Below are 19841 nucleotides of genomic sequence, written 5' to 3'. Positions count from 1 at the left end.
GTGGAGTTATACCTTTTTATTTATCTAGTACCCAATCAATCAACTCTCCTCCTCCTCAAAAGAGCACTGTGCACTATGACAACAGCCAAAATTCATTAGAAAATATTTTTGTTGCAGTCCAAAATATAATCAAGATCTTTTTCATGCTGACCAACACCCAGTGTATAACCTTGGTTTCCTGACAAAATGGTTGATTAAAACCCAGTAACACTATCTTAAGGTTTCATAAATAATTCAATACATTTTACATACAAATTGCCTCTTCTTCCAAATGAAATAATAAATTTATTTTTCAAGGAAAAATCACAGACATATTTAAAAGTGGAAAACAAAACAGCTGTATAATAAATATTTTAAATATAGTGGATTTTTTTCTCTCTTCAGTGATAAAAATCAATGCAAGAACACACATAAGTTACCTGATCTGCTTTTAACCTAAGCAGCAACAGTACAATATCCTAAAAATGAATTAGCACTTGTGTAATCAATCACATTAAGTACCTCATATAATTTTTTTTATTTTATTTTTGTAAACAGCTTAATTGAATTTTCTTGGAATCCTTCTCATCTTTTAATTTCAAATTTAATTAGGCTGTAATTACAAATCTTCTGTCACATGCATAGTAAACCTGTTTCATCTCTGTCACACTACATGCTAGAGTTAGCATTTGCAACTTCTTGATACAGACCTTGAAATAATAACCTTTAACAGTTCAACATGCTACAAAATGCACTTTTAAGGGTGACCTGGGAAACCAGTAGGAAAATAAGTGCTACACACCTCCAGAAAGTAGGCAGTAGAAGGTAACTACATTCTAGTTTATCATTTCTTCCAGCAGTATTTTTGTTTTACCAAACAACTACAAATGTGTTGTTTTGCAACATCACTGAATAGACTTCGTGTGGCTTCTTCTGGTGACACAGGAAACGCCCTTGCAAGTGAGCTTTTGCACTTGCACAGCAGGCAAGGTGAGGTATTTAGTGCCTTAAGGATCTAAGTGTAGCAGCACTAAAATGTATCTTTGAAGTCTAACACAGCTCCACCAGCCTATGACTTTGGAAAAGAGAAGATTGCACATCCAGGTTTTGCCAGGTGTCTTTCTCTGTTTACTTCTTTCGTTTCTCTGGACTCAAACAGAACACAAGCTCACCAAACAGCTAAATGAAATTAACCAAAGACAACACACACAGATTTGGAGACAGTAATGTTACCTTTTGAATTGTGTGTATATATTCTAACTTACACCACTTACACCCTACATTTGCTAAAATAATAGAAAAAATGTTGATGCTGTGGATAACACTACTATCAGGTACACTTTACCCAGGCCACTGATATCACTTAATGAATGCACACTGTAATTTTCTCAGCTGTATTTAATGAAGGTTTTAGTTTATTATCAAATTTACACTGCACTAACATTTTACAATACTGTTGATTCTAGAGGAAATCAATCATACTTAAGAAATAGACAAGAATCTTGCTACAGAAAAGGGTTTAAAAGGAAACAGGAAATAAGAAAGGGAATAAAGAGAAGGAAGAAAAGGGATAAAATGGAAGAATAAAAAGAAAATTATAAACCTTAAAAGAATTCAAAACATAATATCTGAACAGAATAAAGTTTGCAGTAGTATTACAAAATAGCATAGGGAAATTATCTCTCCTACTGTTGCAAAGTATGTAATTGGCTAAGTAACAACCAAGGAAAATTCATGAATAAAATACATTACACATCATTTTACTTAACGAAGACTACAGTTGTAAACTTCATACCTTTAAAGAAAAAAATTGGTGTCTGCATGTGTAAACAAACACATAAGTATTTTAATATGCTTTGATTAGCAGCCAGATATAAAACCAGCACTAATTCTAAAAAATTAAAATAATTGTAATTGTTGTAAGATACTACAGCATGAAAATTAATCCTAAAATTCAATTTACTTACAAAGGAATACCTTGAAGTGGATAAAAATAGAATTTGTATTTTAAAACCTCATAAATAAATTAAATACCTTTTCTAAAAAAACATACTGACATTAGGTGGATTTTCGTACTTTCAGGGGACATGAAAGTAGGACTACATCAGTTTTATGTTAAAAGCTCAAGGTCTTCTGAAATGTTTATTTGCTAATTATGTCAAATATTCAAAAGAAAAGCTTTACAGTTAGGAAGAAACTCTGCTTTCTTCAGTTATAATACAAAAGATAAGAGAGGAAAAGAGTGACAAAACTATGTGATAGTGTAAAAAACTCTGCTCTTTCAGGCACTTTCATAACTCTGAAAATAACACGTTCAGCTGTGTATTTGAAAGGTAAAAAACCTTCCCTTTAGGAATTCCCATTCCAAAAAACTGAGTATGCTTTTAAACATATCATCACATTTTAATTAGAATACCTACATTATGATGAGATGGGCCCCAAGAAGAATTAAGCAACCCTAAGTTGTAAGTTTCTACAACAACCCTTCTGGGAGGCGCCAGGTTCCTGGCACAACTCTATACATGGTGTGACTCTTTGAGGAGGTGAACCAGCACAAGGACACCTCATCTCAGGGAAGAACCAACCTCTGTTTGTGCATGTCATGGAAGCAGCACACTAAAGGCAACAAAACCACAGAACCATAGGTCAGGAAACACAACACAGTCTGAATGAGGAATGTCATATCCAGCCCAAACATACTGCAGCGCTGAAGAGAACAGACACCACCTTTTTCGAAACAAATACTGAAAATGAAATCTGAATGGTCTTAGGGCTGTTTTTTGACATCACCAGCTTTCATCAGAGCCTTAATAGCTCTGGCCCTCATCTCGAGCTCCAGAAGCTCCAGCTGTTGTGCTGATGGCTGAACATCTTCTGATGGAGGAACAGCTAAGGTTGCTGCTTTGTGCTCCTTTGGGCTGGACTCTGCCAAGCCCAGTATCTCATTCACACTCTTCTCAATGTCCTTCTGAAGGTCATCTATCTGACCAGCTCCACTTCTGACAGTGCTCTCTTGCACATCTGGGCCATCCTCTTCATTGCATGGGCCTTCTATGTCACTATCATATGCATCTGCATTTATGCTGAGGACATCACTATCTTCTCCCTTGCCTGTAACACAAACATAACAATCATAGAGTTGCCTAACACAACTGTTTTTACCTCAACTTAAAAAATCACTTCTGCTTAAAGCATTACTCTGCAAATTAAGAGAGTGAAAAGAAATCTGTAAGAAAACCAATTCTTCTTCTTTTTCTCCTCCAGCTTTTAAAACTGAGCTTATTTATACAAGTGTTAACGCATTTTTATGCCAATCTAAAAGAACATGCAGTATAGCAAAGCAGCGGTACCAGAAAAATTTATTCTCTCCTACAAAGTTACATGATCTATTTTCCTAATTAAAATGTCATAAGATTTTATATCAAAGAAACCTTCTGCAGTGTAAAACTGATTTTTGCTTATCTTTTAAGTAAACCTAATTTTCAGAATGCAACTTCAAAAATTACACTCAACTATGTTATTTATTTTAAGAGGAGTGGGACTATAGCGAGGCATAACACTAAAAATTAATAGAAACTCCACTTATAGTGCAACTACTCTGAATTTATCACAAGTCTTCCAGATGTATTTAACTCAGATGTAAAAACATGAAGGAATTTATGACTTTGGTTTTTAACGGTGGCTGAAAGTTGGAGTTTACTTTTAAAAACATAATTAGAAGAGGAGGCGGTGCAATAAAATAAAAGCAAAGCTCTGTCAGAACCTAACTGTTCTCTCAATTTGACTACAGTAAGACTTGCTTTGACACACTGGCCTCAGAAGTTATTGCTATTTCACCAGCTTTTGTATCTGTGGAAACTTAGAGCAGGATTGGCTCCTGCTTAAAATGAGTAATGTATATTCAGGTGATGGTAAAGTTACTGATTATAAAGACTTTATAATTGCTTTTGGTAATACCATTTTTACCACTTGCACAGGAAAAGCAAGCCTTAAAAAAAAAAGAGTAGCATACTCACTACTTAGAAAGCTATAAATGCAATTTTTCTACTTAAAAAACAAAGGAAGGCAGGAAAGGAGGATCAAAATATCTCAAAATGGTTTTATAAACAATAGTGACACTTTAAAACATTAGAGTTTATGGATTCAGCTTTGAAAATTTTTTGTACTATAGACACATAATTCAGTTACTGACTCCTAATCACTCCATATCAGGCTATGATTTGTCACAGCATTTAAGTTCAGATTTAAGAATTCTGCATACTCACGCTGAGAATGATTTAGGATCTTTGTTATCAGTCCAGTACCTCCTAACACTGGTTTACTTGACTGTAAAAAGCAGCCATAATGCTAGTAAATACAGCGTGTTTAGAAACATACACAGCTAAGGTATGTGGCACGTCAAAAATTCCAAAGAAAGCTAATAGGAAAGCAGATGCAGCTCCTGAAAATGTTATGTTAAGACATATAAAGGAGTTTACAGATAACTTTTCACCTTTTCTTTTTGCAAGACAAATCACAATTTTAAAATAATAAAATCTAAAAACCTAAAATATAAACAAAGCTAAAGAAAATCATCCTCACAGCAGCGTGTATAAAAACTACTCATGAGATGAACATACAAGGGTCTTCTTTGATCCTAAGTAGTCTTGCCCTGTTCCTACTGTGACAGTAACTTCAAGATTAATATTTCAGTTTCAGATGCAGTTTTCCCTATTTCCCACACCATTTAGTCAACTTTGAACACTCTTTTTAACTTTACCTTGCACGCCACAATGGATGGGAAAGATCATAATGGGAAACAACAGGATTAGAAATGGTAACTTTTCTGTCTTACTTCATAGTATCAGTCAGTATTTACCTAACATGCTGGTCAACCAAGCAGCGTTTCCATGGGTCAAAAAATCAGGTGCATCAGTGGATCAGAGTTCAAAGACTGAAACTTCGTATCTGAGCCTGCTCATCCTAATTCACTGCCAAAGTTAAACTGACCTGTACTGAGTCTGGCTGGGATGGAGTTAATCTTCTTCACAGCCGACTGCATGATGCTGCTTTTGTATTTGTTTCTGAAATGGTGTTGATAACACAGCAGTTTGGCTGCTGCTGAAGAGTGCTTGCACAGCCTCAGGGCTTTCTCTGTTTCTCACTCTGACTTCCCAGAGAGTAAATTGGGGGTCTGCAAGAGTCTGAGAGGGCCAGACAACCAGAACAGCTGAGGCAAACTGACCTAAGGGATATGCTCCACCATATAACACTGGCATTTGTCTTCCCAAGTACCTGTCATGCATGCTGTGTTTCTGCTTTCCAGGGAACGGCTAAAAATCTGGCTGCCGATGGGAGATTGTCTCCAATTTTGCTTTGTTTCAGTGCACAGCTCTTGCTTCACTTACTGAAGAGTCTTTATGTTGACTCGTAAGTTATTCTCATTTGTTTTGCTGATTGTCACCTCTACCCCACTGGGGGACAAGTAACTGAGGTGTTGGCATGTGCCTACTGCTGGCTTGGGTCAGCCCACCATAGGATTCTTTTTGGAATTAATTGGTCACATTAAGAAGAAACAAAATATTAAGTCACTCACATCTATCCCAGACTTGTATGGATGAGAAGCTGGGCAGAACAACCTTGGGTTCTATTTAGAACTTGAAACCTCCGAGACTGTGTAATTCAGTGCTCATACAAGGGTTTTGGCCTACAGATGTTTAATGAGCTAACAGGCTTTATTTCCCTCTTTTGCACCTGTGTTTTTACACAGTAATAAGGATCATGGCTGGCATTTCACATTATCTTTTTCATTTTGGTAACTTTTACTTTTTCCTTCATCTACAGTTGAAAAATTCATTTTAGCACACTTAATTACATTTAAAAATTTTATTTTATCCACTTCTGCTTATCCTCTCATTCTCTCTTCTTTTTCCCACAGCTTCTCAGGCTGCAGTGCAGGAGAATGACTGGAGTTATACTTTCTAATTTATATGATATTCTCAAAAGTTCTTTAAAGCTAACATCTCCACAGAGTGGAGCCACTGTTATAGCCCAAAGCCACCATGATAATCTGGTTGATTAAGTCATAAAAAAAAATGCAATCACCTGCAACAGTCCATCAATTCCCTTTGATAACACAAAAGTGGAAGAAACCTGCAGGAAATCTGTCGGCTCTAAAATTCCTCCATATAGTACAACAAGCAACATTTAAAAGATTCTTCATAGTCATTGCAACTCACTCCTTAGAGTTTTGATGCTGTTATGACTCCTTCCTTTTCCATTTAACTCTTCTCACTAACTACTTCAGAAAACAAACATGTTTCACAATGTTATTCCAAGAGACAAAGACAAAATTCTGAATTGTGAAATAGCAGTTGCAAGAAGCAAATAAAGTTAGAACTTTGCAGAAGAGAAATGTAGCTTAGAAGAATTTGCAACATTCTTTAACCGGAAATGCTATTTCTGATGTTTCTGCATACAGCCAGCCAAAATGAAAATAAACAGACCGAGACAAACACCTACAGTTCTAGTGCTTCATGCACAAACTAACACTGGAAATTGTTATATGTGCTAATTTAATGACTGGAATAAAACAAATACTACTGTGGGCTAAAAATACTGTTTTCTTGTGTGGAAAGAACAAATGCGCACCAGTAACTTATTTGCCTTTGCATTTTCTATTCTGCCAATCGCTGTAGTACTTGAATGTCTCACAAGCTGAATTTTTGCATTTAAAAAGAGAAAGTACACAAGACAAAATGTTCATTCTCAATGATTCAAAAATTTGAGTGTGTACGTCTACTTGCACTGACTTCAAGTAAAATAAGCCAGCTAACACAAGTGCTGGGTGTCAAGCACCATTTCATTGGACCTCAGCTCTATACAATCAAACAAAGCAAGTTATCATATACCAAGACTGAAATAAATTACTAAATTACAAGCAGTCCTTTGGAAAAGTTATTATTATGGATTTCTGTGAATGCAAAAACAGACTACTGTACACTCGTATGATCACCTCAGTGTAAAATAAACCTGACGGTCATTTCAACCAACAGTAACAGCAGTATTAGCAATCACCTGCATATCAAAAAACTTAAATGAACTTCCTCTTCAGCTGAAAAACTAGATACGAGGAGCAACATGAGCTCTGCAAGAACTTCAGTCATGTTCCAGAAGCTAAACTAGGAAACTCTGAAGAGCTGCAGTTTGCTTCTAGCTGCAAAAAACCCTCCATTCCTATAGAACTAAGAAGCCAAAGTTTCTAGAATGTCTTCTTCAATGTCCCCATCACCTTTTCTGGAACTGTACCTGCGGGAGATGTTGCAACCCTATGCAAGCTGATTTCTAAGAGGATGCTTCTCTATGACTGCAGCCACTGTTCACAAGAGAGCTGTCAGCTACCTGGAATTAGTCACTGGCCAACATCAAGAACACAAAATTTCAGCTTTCTCTACTACATACCTTGTTTTGATTCCTGACTTTCCAGCTTGTTGTCTTCTCTCAGAGAAGAAGTTGAGTCTATACTGTTGTCCTGTCTGGAAACAATTAAGAACATTTTAATCACCATAATTTACAATTTAACAGAACATTTTTAAGAAACTAAAAAATTATGAGGTGGTAGGCCAATAAGACAGCTACAGTAAAATAAAGACAGAAGGAATACACAGAGAGCTAATCTGAGCACTTGAAAATGAACTTTTCTTGTTTTGCCTTGTGATACACAAGGACAAAGCAATTATTTCCACTACATCCTTTCCTTTTAGAGTAACAATCCTCAACAGTTATAACTGAGGAACCACAGCCAAGTAGTTATAAAGGAAGAGGCTCCTCATATTAGGAGCTTTTCTGTAAAACTCAAAATAAATTGTCACATAATTAAATGCTTTCGGAAAACAGTAGTTTCTGCTGTACTAAAATACTATTTATTGTCTTATTTTGAAAGTAAAAAGGTATTTTCATGAAATTATCACCAGCCCATCACCACCCTCTCCTAAACCACAATCATTTTGTTTCACAAAGGGATACTTTTTAAACTGAAACTGTTTACAACTCAGCTATTACAATGTATTCAGTACTTGAGTTTCTCTATTTCTCCTATTTAAAGATTTCTACCATTGACCTGAAGTGTTTCAACTCTTTACACAAGGGTAAGGAAGAGACACTTCTGTGAAACGTTAACGTCCTTCACATACTTCACACATACCAGTTACACAAACTGTGAAAATAAGGTAAAACATACAGGAAGGACACAGGTGGAAGGATCCAGAATCACAAGAAGAGTTCAGTTACCTCATCTGATGAGCATTTTGACAATAGAATTGCCAAATTTCTAAACTGAATGTTGGTGCGGCATTGGTTTCATCTGTAGTAATATGGAATCAATGCAGCCCTCCTGCCCATGGGAGCTTAACAACACTATAAAAAGGAAGCAGTATTCTGATATCATGGATGTAAATACAATGATTAACAACTTGTTTTTCAGTAATGGCCTTTAGGGTTTTCCTGAAATTGAACACATATCTATTTTCCCCATGCTCTGCAAGTTGTTTTTTAACATGTATCCAATGGTTTCAACAGGAGGGGGAACACCATAACATTTCTAGACATTGTGGTCTGAGAGGCAGTTATTTTCATTTCTATTTCCTTTTCTTCAGTGACAAAGGCTACATCAACAGACTCTCCTTTTTCTCCCACCGTTTTTAGCCATTGGAACATAAATGCATAAAGTATCATGCAATAATTAATTAAGGAGAATAAACAGGTCAATACACTTGGCTAGTGAATCCCTGGACCAGTCTGTTGTACCTATTTATTGAACCTCATGGCTACACTAACTTTTTTTCCAAATGAGATGACAATAATCTAAATACACTCACACATGTGTGCCAGCAACTGCAAAGGGGACCACAGGTCAGAAGCACCTGCAGGACTGTGCTGCCAGAAATCAGACAGAATGAAAAATGTACACTTCCTCCAGGATTTTCAGTGTCATGCAACTGTAAGCAAATACTTGTAATTCACCAGCAAACCTCAGGCTACTCTAGACAACAAGCAGGATGAGAGGTCTGGGACTAATGTATCAAATAGACAGTAAAATCAAAGGCCAAATTCCAAAAATAGACCACGTTCTGCAAGTAGGCAAATTGAGGGACCATAATGGAGCACTAGATACCCCAGAGATTAACAGCATCAGCTACTGGGGACAATCACAGGCCTGCACCTGCCATCAGAGAGGCCCACGCGCACAAGGAGGTCTATACAGCAACTAGAGAAAGAATACAAACCTTTTGGGCTTGTGTGACTGCAGCTGGAGAGAGATGCGGATTTTGGACCAGTTACTGGTCAGCAGATATAGAAGGAATCACCTGGTTTGGGTTTTTTTTGTTTGTTTTGCTGTTGTTTTTGTTTTGGGGTTTTTTTTCCAGCAACTCCTAACAATTTGTTACATTTAGTTAGTTAACTCTTTACCAAAATTAGGTTGCGATATACCCTGATCATCACTAAGAGTAGAAGCTGCTTAGGCTGTCCCTGCCCATATCCCATGCTCCTTCACACACATGCTCTATCATTTTAAACTGATTAGTCATCTCTCCACTGGAGAGCAAAGTGTTCCTTGAAAAAGCCTGATCTTGCATCAGTAGTATCCAGACAACAGATTTCACAACTCTAGTATCACCTTGAGATCTGATGAGGAATTGTAACCATCTCTTTGAGAGAAAACTCAGTGACCCCCACAGCTCAAATACTGACTGTGAAATTATCCACAACCATTTTAACAGCCATGTAAAAAGAAATTACCAACTTCAAAAAAATCACACATTGAAACTTGTGAAGTTTCCTCCTGATGCCTTGACTTTAATAATAATTGCAGCAAGCCAACATTCCTTTAGAAACTACCTACTGTCAACAAAAGAATTTTTAGGATGCAGAAGTACTTTTATAGAACGTTTTACTCTCAGAATTGACTGGATTGGACTGCGTTGCTGGTGAACCTTCATGACTTTGTTTCATAGGCAGGCATTTTGCACCATCTACTGGCCCAACAGATGCGTTTTAAGTTCACAGTTCAGTCTGGCTTTTGTCAGCCTTGTTTCGTTTGCTAGCGAAAAACATTTTTTTCCCTAATTATCTGTACTGTGATATACCTTTAAGAAAGGGTAACACAATGCCATGTCTTCAAACAATGGGAGAAGAAGATAAGCTATTCTAAAATTAAAGGGCATTTTACAAATTTAATACTCTCTTCTTTCATGCTACACTACTAACTGACAACAGTAATTTGGAGTTTCTCCTTTTTGTCAGCCTTTAAAGATATTTCTCCCCCAAGATGACAGTTAAGTTCCCAAACAATAAACTCAGCACTTTTAATTTATTTTTCTAAACAGAATAACATTTCCATGGTATGATCTTTTCAGCAGAAAGAAGATAACTACGGTTAAAATTTGTTGACAACAAATGTTGTAAATTTAAATTTACCTTATTTTATGTAGAGCATGCATTTCACGTTGGCATGCGCCACACCAGTGTAATGCTTAACTGGGCTCACACATATGGTTCTATATACAGCTTGCTACAGGAATTTGTACAGCTCTCAAAGACCTCTGGGTTTGAGGGTGATTTGGTACCAAACTCCAGTAGAACATGCAAAGTGAGGTAAAAACTCAGCAAAGGTTAGGAAAACAAGGACTGGCAGAGGAGCAGATGGCTAAGGATGAAGACAGTAGCTCTGCAGTACAGGTGGTAGGGATTAAAGACAGGATCAGAAACTAGGTGTCTGCTAAAGAAAAATACTGACCAGAATGTGAAAGTTGGATTACTGTTACTATCTTTCCCATCCATTTGTTCTTATTTAGGAGGTTTATATAAACTAACCAAACCAGTAGCTAGGTTATGTTAATCTGCCCATCTTTAGTGCATTGTCTTGTACTGCCTCAGAGTTTTATTAAGTGCACCCTGAACCTGTGGACCAGCTGTAATCAGGTCAGTATTGAAAACATAAAAGCTTATAGATCTTTTAGAAACAAGTTAGCCTCACTAAATTTGATGTATTGTGCGTGATAACTAGTGTAACTTTCTTTTTCCCTTCATTACTTCCATAGAAACTATCAAACGGGTGAACTCCTGACAAAGAAATGGTCTTCAAAAAACAGACAAGCCTTTTAAGAAAAGGTTAAAAAAGTGTTGTCTTTTACAAAACTGACAGATGCCAAGATAAGAGCAAAAAACCAGAAGCCTCTGTTCTTGAAACACTACATTCTGTAGCACCCCTTCTACAGAGTACATTGAACAGGTAATGAGTGTCAGTGCTGCTTCAGCTGAGGCAGGAATGAAAGACCAGAACAAAAATTAAAGAGAAGGGATAAATCTCAGCTGAACTGAAAATATACTTAAACAAATCACAAACCTATGTGGGAGGGGTTTACTGATTTAGCTCACACAAAGACATTTAACCTAAATCACACCACTTCTGTTGCAGGACTTGTGAATTAAACATTCACAAGTGTGAATGTTTAATTACCACAGCTTAGCTGATGGGTGGTATGTCATTATGAATCCAGTTATGTGCCCAAGACACACTAAATGTCACTAAGTGACATCATGTCTGTAAAGTTTAGTGCTTGCTAGTAGTCACAGTTCATCATCATTCAACTAGAATAATTAATTAAGGATATAGCAATTTGGTCTCTCAATGATATATTTGATAATTTCTCATGAAAAATCTCTGAATTGTTCAGTCTCCTTAAATTAAGTGTTTTGTCTTTTACTCACTGACTGACTGAATCACCTCCAGTCTTGTCTCCTCCATCTGCCTCCTCGTCAGTATCAGAATCAGCTCCAATCTTGCCTAGATATACACAGTTTCAAACATGAAAATTTAGGAAAGTGATATAATTAATACTACGCAATTAGGTTTACTCTTAATTATTAACTCTATTGCAATCAGCAGAAGAGGATTTTTCCCAGTTAAAACAGAACTTCTAAAATTAGACTTAGTCAAAACCAAAACACTTACTTACTTGTGAATCTTCTGTTAGCTACACATACATTTATACTGGATTACAAAAAATCTGATTAGCTATTCGTACTACAATACTATGGGTGCCAAAAATAAAGTACAGAATTAACAGCAAGATACTCTGGAGCTCTCAGACTCGAAGAGTTTCACTTCATTGAGAAGACAGCAATATGTTTACAAGTAAGTTTAAATATCCCTTAAATATCAAGTGCAATAAGGCCATGAAAAGCTGGAATGTCATATCCTTAATCAAAGTACATGAACTGTGTGCATTGGTGGAACTGAGTGATTATGTACACGCTAATATATACTTAGTAGAGTGTGTCTGTATATATACATATATATTTAAGTAGCTAGAAAGAGTGTAAATCCGGTTGAGGTATTCTCTGGTGTACAGTTGAGTCTAAAAGTTTCATTCATACCTTCAAGTATCTTCAACAGTTTTTTTTCAGATAACAGCTCCAACTGCTCCATGCAAAGTCTTTTGATTTCATCCATGGAACAGTTCTAAGAAGACAGATAAGACAGACCACAAGCTACTAAAAATTTCTGAAAAGAGAGTAATTACAAATGTAAGCAGTAGTCCAACTGTAATGAAGAGTTAACTTGGATTAAACATCCCCTATTCTGATCTGCATTGATGCAACTGCTGTAGAAAACCAGGTGTTTCAGTTTTGACAACTACAAAAAATAGCATATGTGTGGGCTTTGTCTGAAAAATTAAACAATACACACTATCAGTTACTTGACCTATGGATTGGAGTTTTTACTGCAGCTTCAAGACAGAGCATCAGGAACACCAGACCATATGTGTGAAGCATGGAACAGCAAACAACTGCAGACCTGGTTATTCCTAATTCTCCATCACCTGGGGGAAGCTGGGTTATGTAACCAAGCTTGCAAAGACCAGAGGCAACTGTTGAATCCAAGTTCACAAACTGGAGAAAATAATGCTAATGACAACATACCAACAGTTGCATACCACAGCACAGAAAATAAAGTATGCAAACTGTGATTTCTCATGCTTGGTACATACCATACATTGCCACAAATTTTATTGGTATTCCAGTTACCTTCACATCTCATACCTCTCGGTGACATAGAGTGATAATTTCACATTTTCAAATGAGCTATGATACCACGTACAAGTACCAAAATTAAGAGCTGCTAAACAGGTTGTAACACTCACAGTCCTGCTGTAAGTTTGGTTCTACATAATCAGGCAATTTCCCTACAAATTCAGTAATGTCATTCCTTCCAGCTTCTCTACCTCTTTTTCTTCTGCCAGAGATGAGAAACGGATAAGCCTGTGTGCAATTTACCATGTGTTTAAAATGAAGAAGTTCTGTCTCACTTATATTAATAATACACCTCATTAAGATAAAAATGAAAGAAAAAAAATTTACAACTACGAACAAACATTACACAGACATTTCACCTGCAGCCTCTTTATTTTTACTAAGTCCTATTGTTCATAAGACTCAAAAGGCATATATTCTAAGCCAGTAAAACTCCAGCTTTAGTTCACAGGAGTTACAGCAGCAGAAGCTGTTTATGAAGAATGGGCTTTATTTTTTTTATCTCAGACATTGCTTTAATACCATACAAAGAAAATCAGTTGACACAAACAGAAATCAGTACTTTATTTACAAATCAGCATATTAATTAGTGAACAACACTACTGAATTTACTCCTCACAATCATGAAAATCCTTTTGCATTTAACTAAGCAGTACAAAGAGACAGTCTAAACATAAACCTAAAGTTCAGAAATGGCTGAGCAGTAGCAAAAGGAGTAACCTGGAATAACTATAGTAAGTCTTTAAAAAGTCTCACTTCCAGACACATGATACTACTTACGGTACTTGACTTCATAGAAACTTCTTTAGTTGAGAAATATACAGGCAACTTTTAAAATGTAAATGCACTAAGCTTGAAAGATAAGTATTCTTTGTTATGCAAGCATTCAAGATCATACTAAGTATATAAATGGTAAATGTACTTGGTACCTTTAAAGTATCAGGCAGCATCCTCTGTAGTTTCTTCTCCCCTATGACACAGAAACACTGTTGAAGCATTTCTTTTTTGTCCCCAATGTAGAAACTGACAGGTTTGAGTGACACAGTGAGATCTAATCCTCCTTCTTCTATATCACTGGGTTGTTCAGCTTCTTCCACTTTTTCTCCAGAGAGTACATTGCATTTTGTTTCCTAAAACCAACAAAGGCACATTTTCTAGTGAATTAGCGAAAACAGAAACTTACACACAGTAAGGGGTTATTGTAACTTATGCTTACAATAATTTTCCCTTCATAAATGCAAGGTACATCTTAATGTAGACTTTTCAGGTTCCAGTGTTTCATATTGCAAGGTAACTGCATTAGAGAGGTTACATTCTTTATTACTGAAAACATTCTTGTGCTAGGAAAAAGTTTTAAAGCTTCAAGAAGTGAAAAATACTCATAAATATTAATTGGGAAATATTATCTGCAAATACTTAGCTGGTGCTTACACATGAAAGCATGCTTTAACGCAGAAGAAATCCATCTGATTTGCTGTGCACTTAAATCATAAAGTTCATCATTTACAGCGACCCTGCTAAGACGGAAATTGGCATACAATTCCCGGTGTGGCAGAGTCTTCGGAGAATTAAAATGGGCTTCGTATTAGAAAATACATCCTCCATACATCAGTGGATGACCTCTAGAATAAAAAAACTAATTAAAAAAACCTAAAAAAACAAACAAAGAAACAAAACCAAAACGAAACCAAACCAAACAAAAACAACCAAAAACACCACCAGCCAGAAACATCTTTCAGCCTCAAAATTCACTTAGGCGTGCATGTCACAACCATTTTTTGCACACCAACACATCCTTGAGAAGACTCACAATGCCACACGTATGAGAACCACGACTGGGGCCACCCGAGCTCGTACGCCGCATCTCTTACACCCGGAAAACACAGAGCGGCGTCCCCGGGATGCGCGCGGGGCGCTCCGGGGCTCGGCCCGCCCCGCCCGTGTCTGTGCCTGTGCTGCCCCTCCCCGCGCTGCCCGCCCGGCCACTCCCTGCAGCCACACACCGACCAGTGACTGAACCTGGCCCTTCCCGCAGCCAGCCAGGGCAGGGACAGCAGCCGGGCCTCTGCCGCCAGGACGCCGCGGGATCGGGACGCCCCCGGGAAGGCAGACGCGGCACGGCACCGCCCAGACCCCGCAACTCCGCCCGCGCTACCTCCAGGGCACCGTGGCTGGACTCGGTGCTCCGCCGCTTCCTGTCGCTGCCGTCCAGCCCCGGGGCTCCCTCCGGGCAGCAGGAACGCGAGCGGCGCCGCTTTTTCTCCTTGGAAGACTTCCTGCCCGGCATGGCCACACGCGCGCACACCGCGCGCCGCCACACGCGCGCCGCTTCCGGCGGGACACGCGGGCAGCGCCCCCTGCCGGCCCCGCCCTGCGGCCTCCGACGGCGCCGCTCTCGTGGTCGGAGGAGGCCGCTTAATGTACGGGGGGATGCCTTGGGGTTAGCGAGGCCGGAGCAAAACTGCTGCCTCACATGGGCACGCCACCCGTTTACACAAATATCAGTGATCTAGGGCATAAAAAACACGTTTTATGATGAGCGGCTGAGGGAGCTGGGGTTATATAGTCTCCAGAAGAGGAGGCTCAGGGGTGGCCCCATCACTCTCTACAAGTCCTGAAAGGAGGGTGTAGTGAGGTGCGGGTCAGTCTCTTCTGCCGTGCCTGCAGTAAGAGGACAAGAGGAAATGGCCTTAATCTGAGGCAGGGAGATTCAGATTAGATATTAGAAAAAAAAAAATCACCGTCAAGCTGGTCAGGCATCGGAACAGGTTGCCCTGATGGTGGAGTCACCATCCCTGGAGGTGTTCAGGAGGTGTCTGGATCTGGTGCTGGTTGTGTGGTTTAACGGTTCAGTGGTTAAAGTGATAATGCTGGGTGGGTGTTTGAACTTGAAGATCTTAAAGTTCTCTTCCAACCTTGATTGATGATGATTCTATGATTCTATCCTCCATAACTACTCTTTAATCCTGACCTTTTTCCCTGGCTTTCAACATGTTTCAATGGTGCAAGAACCTGCTTACTCCTCCCTTGGCAGCTCTTTGGCATTGCAAATAACTTCGGAACAACAGTAACAATAACTTAATTTTTCCATGATACTTACTGAGTACTGAGAAGCGTGACAGTAGGTTTTTCATGGGATGCAATTAGGAATTGCAGCAGAGAAGCCTCTTAAAGGCAGGTGACTGCTCTGTGCAACTCAGAAACACACTGATCAGCTTTCTGCCACCAACAAGATTAGTTATAGAGGGAACTCAGTCAATTATCCTAAAGAGGATGGTTAGCTGAAAATAAAGACCAGGGTAGAAAAATGTCTATCATTATGCAGAGAGAATTTTGTATTAAAAATCTCCCTTTCTGTGCAGAGATATGCAATAATTTTCTTCTTTATTTAACCCAACTGTGTGCCTGTTCTTCTGTGTCTGTTTTCTTTCCCAGATTCAAACATGTTGCCTTCCAGCTTGTCCATATTTTATTGGATCTTCAAATGGGAGTTACTGGCCCATTTAGGTAGAGGTCCGCTAAATGCAAGTTGTACAAAGCCAGTGGTGATCAAAAGTGCTGTGGGCAGATCAAGATCATACATACTGCATGGGCTGACACTGTTTTCAAATGGGTTAGAATTCACTAAGTACCATCAGTTCTTTTTTCAGCAAGCATGAGTCCCTGCAGAGGCAGATAGTATCTCAGTTGATCCTGATTAGTCTATGTTGTTAAGATTACCTGGATGGGTGGAAATAGATCTTCATATTTATCATCAGCAAATAACAGCCTCATCATAGGCTGAAGGTGGCAAAGGTAATGTAACTAGGAAACACTGAGGAGGGGTCTAAATTCGGGATGAAAATGGAATCCCTTGAGCAAGGATATAAGGGTAATAAGGAAACTTTTAAAAGTTTACCACTTTATGCTTAGGCATGCAAATTGTGTTTTAAATGAATGCAGCATCTACTCACACAGAATACAGAAGCTAACTAGGCTGTTGATGAAAAGATTTGTAACAGTATTGAAAATTATGTGATCACAGGCTTCAAATACTGCTGTCAAAAAGGGGTAGTTCATACTTTAAACTATTTTTTCTAATGCATTTTGCACAGACCAACAGCAGTATGGTCCACATTGCAAATTCATCTTTGCAACTGGAAAGTCTAGAAACAAAATTTCCTACCAAATTTGAAACCTCAATCTCTACAGTAAATAAGCATCAAAAGACCACTGGAAGAACAGGACATCTGAAAACACCCAGATACTCTTCAGGCTGTCAACAGTTGCATATGGCATCTTGTTGCCAAACATTTCATTTCACAGTCTATTCAGTACACATTTTGAAAAGATGGAAAACATCTACTGTTCCTAGGCTTTGGATTTGTTGATAGTTTAAGGAGAAAGAGACAAGAAGAGGCAAGTGATCACAGTATATAGTAATGAATCACATTCAGCTAAGAAGCTTAACTAAGTATTTTTAAACAAAAAACTTCACACAATTGAAACCAGCAGTTTATAACATTTCCTAAAGCATTTGGCGTTGCCTCTGTAGTACTGATCTATGGTATGACTCCTCCTATAGATTATTATAGTGTATTACATTATAAAAAAGTCACTGCATCCAATGATTCATTAATGTATAGTTCAGTGTCCAGTACTTTTAATGAAGTAGGCTAGCAGACCGAAATGAGTCTATTTCTGGCTGTAGCCTGAACAAGACTAAGTAATTAACACTACTTAATTAGGTCCTGATATGAGCAAGGTGCATCATAATAACAGATATTACAGAAACCTCATAATAGATTATCCCGATTTATGTTACTGTAGTCTCCTTTTATCTTGGAAAGCACAGCAGTTGGTGCTGACCTAAAGCCAGTTTTGACTCCTCATTTAGTTCCTTAGGAAGGCATTTGATACTGTGTCCTGAGTTTTGGTCTAAGTAGATCCCAAGTTTTTCCACTTCATAAAACCCAAGGCATGCCTAACTACAATGGTTTAACGTGAAATGCTACTGTGTGCTGTTTCCTGTTCTTTCTAAAAGCTTCCTTTCTATCTTAGAAAAAGATGCCAAAAGAATTGTGTCTACTGGGAAACTTTGAATTCTTAGAAGACACAACTTCTTTTTGAGGAGTTCTTGAAATCTCTCAAACATACTTCAACTGATGAATGAAATCAGGAGCCCTTAACATACAGATCAACTTATTCAAAGTTTACTGCTGTAGATAGCAAGCCAGCTCCCAGCTGTGTGCCAGGCACATACTTGTTTTCAATGGCCTCCAGTCTCAAAAGACTGTACACTGTGGACCTCATGACTGGCACTTTTCCTCAGCATAGATTTAATGTTCTTTCACTGCAACAGGAACTTCATCCTGCTGACATTCCCTAAGACATTCTACTTGCTGGTGATCCCAGCAGCAGATTGTGCAGTACCCTTACATGCATTTGTGTGTTTTCATACAGGCATGCTGACTCTATGAACCACAATGGAGTTTTAAACAGTGCCATTTAAAACAAAACCAGTAGCAAACAATTTCCCACTCCCTGTTCCCTCAAATGATGCTAGATCATGGAAGGGATGGTATCACAGTACCCTGTGGCAGCACGTATCTTTCCTTCCAAACAGTCCTGGCCTGCTTTATCTTGCCTAACACTTGGTGCTGCAGATTTTTTGCTATGCCTCATAATTTCTCCGCAAATTTAAGTGAATTTTGTAATATCTTTTAATATAACATTTCTTGGGAGTTGCCAGAGTATGTTTATTTAATATAAACATTAATTTTTGGTCTGGGAAATTCATAACAATTTTCACGTAAAGAGATAATCTGTAACAGAGCAATCCCACAATAATAAAGCCAAAATATTAAGACAAGTAAAATTTCTTAAAATAGCACAGGTACAAACACAGTTGAAAAGCACAACATTAGAAAGCTGAAGCTTCAAGAACAATTGTATAGTAGGCAACCAAAATTCAACAGACAGGCACATTATTTCACAGACATGTTTCCTAAAGGTAGCTTCTTAGATCCTTTCCCAGGAAGGGATTCATCTATTAAGCACTGTAAATCGTGAATAATTTGTTGGACTGCCTCATATCCAATGGATCAAATCAGAAAACCTGTGACTCAGACCATGATCAGGACTGTGAGGGTATTTATCTGGAAATCCATCAAAAGTGTAACTGTACAAGTGTGCAGCTAAGGATCTGAGAGACTAGGATTGCTGGAAGCAGTGTAATAACTCAGTTCAGGTAGCTGAAGCAAAACAAAATTTAAGAGCTCTTGGTCACAAAATCCTTCACATCTGGCATAGACATCATAGGCAGGTATCGTGTAGAGCTCATGTGCCATAAGTTTGCCCTTTTTTTTTCCTTTTTTTCATTCTATTAGTCTAATGAAAAATAAACACTGACCCTCTTCAGTTCATCTTAATTCTAAACCAAATTGTAACACTTGCAGCCATAGAAAATAACACTTCCCTTTTGAGCTGAACATCTTAGATCTGCTGGAATAAGCTGCAAAGTATTATTTTCCCTTTTCACAGTCACCACAATTATGAAATTAAAGCTACTTTGTAAAACTTGACTTTAAATTTGTGCAGTTTACAATAGAGTATTTCAGTTGTAGAGGACCTGACCACTTCTGGACTGACCAAAAGTTAGAGCCTCTTGTCAAGTGCATTGTCCAAATGGCTCTTAGACACTAACAGGGAGGGTACACTGACCACCTTTAGGAAGCTTCTTCAAGATTCTGCTGCTCAATCTCTTCTCTGCATCTAGATTGCTCTCCCACTCTTCAAAATGACCTTTT

At 38.1% G+C, this 19841-nt stretch overlaps 1 protein-coding gene across 3 annotated transcripts; it reads right to left on the bottom strand.

Annotated features, from left to right (window-relative positions):
• Positions 1-1359: 1359 nt before the first annotated feature.
• On the bottom strand, positions 1360-15390 carry CAAP1 (caspase activity and apoptosis inhibitor 1). 3 transcript variants are annotated; one of them, XM_042015260.1, is made up of 7 exons: positions 15209-15298; positions 14485-14675; positions 13983-14183; positions 12397-12481; positions 11728-11803; positions 7420-7493; positions 1360-3090 (listed from the first exon to the last, which is right to left on the bottom strand). In XM_042015260.1, exons 2-7 carry the CDS (start codon positions 14494-14496, stop codon positions 2747-2749), a joined length of 792 nt encoding a protein of 263 aa, XP_041871194.1. In that variant the 5' UTR covers positions 14497-14675; positions 15209-15298; the 3' UTR covers positions 1360-2746. The 3 variants fall into 3 exon arrangements, with proteins under 3 accessions (XP_041871194.1, XP_041871191.1, XP_041871192.1); XM_042015257.1 differs by lacking the exon at positions 14485-14675 and having other exon boundaries at positions 15209-15390; XM_042015258.1 differs by lacking the exons at positions 14485-14675; positions 15209-15298 and adding an exon at positions 14864-14966.
• Positions 15391-19841: the final 4451 nt, after the last annotated feature.

Source organism: Corvus kubaryi, unplaced genomic scaffold (assembly GCF_017639235.1).
Source record: "Corvus kubaryi isolate FWS band 111438036 unplaced genomic scaffold, C.kubaryi_AGA036_p1.0 split3-37296, whole genome shotgun sequence".
NCBI classification, from domain to species: domain Eukaryota; kingdom Metazoa; phylum Chordata; class Aves; order Passeriformes; family Corvidae; genus Corvus; species Corvus kubaryi.
This window is presented reverse-complemented; position numbering and strand designations above follow the sequence as displayed.

Bases quoted from the DNA above. Each gene is read 5' to 3' on its own strand.
- CAAP1 (XM_042015257.1), bottom strand. From the start codon at position 15,340: ATGCCGGGCAGGAAGTCTTCCAAGGAGAAAAAGCGGCGCCGCTCGCGT. The intron at 14,184-15,208 runs GTAGCGCGGGCG...TGTTGGTTTTAG, and splicing joins CCAGCCACGGTGCCCTGGAG to GAAACAAAATGCAATGTACT. The intron at 12,482-13,982 runs GTACCAAGTACA...CTGTCTTCTTAG, and splicing joins TGCTGCCTGATACTTTAAAG to AACTGTTCCATGGATGAAAT.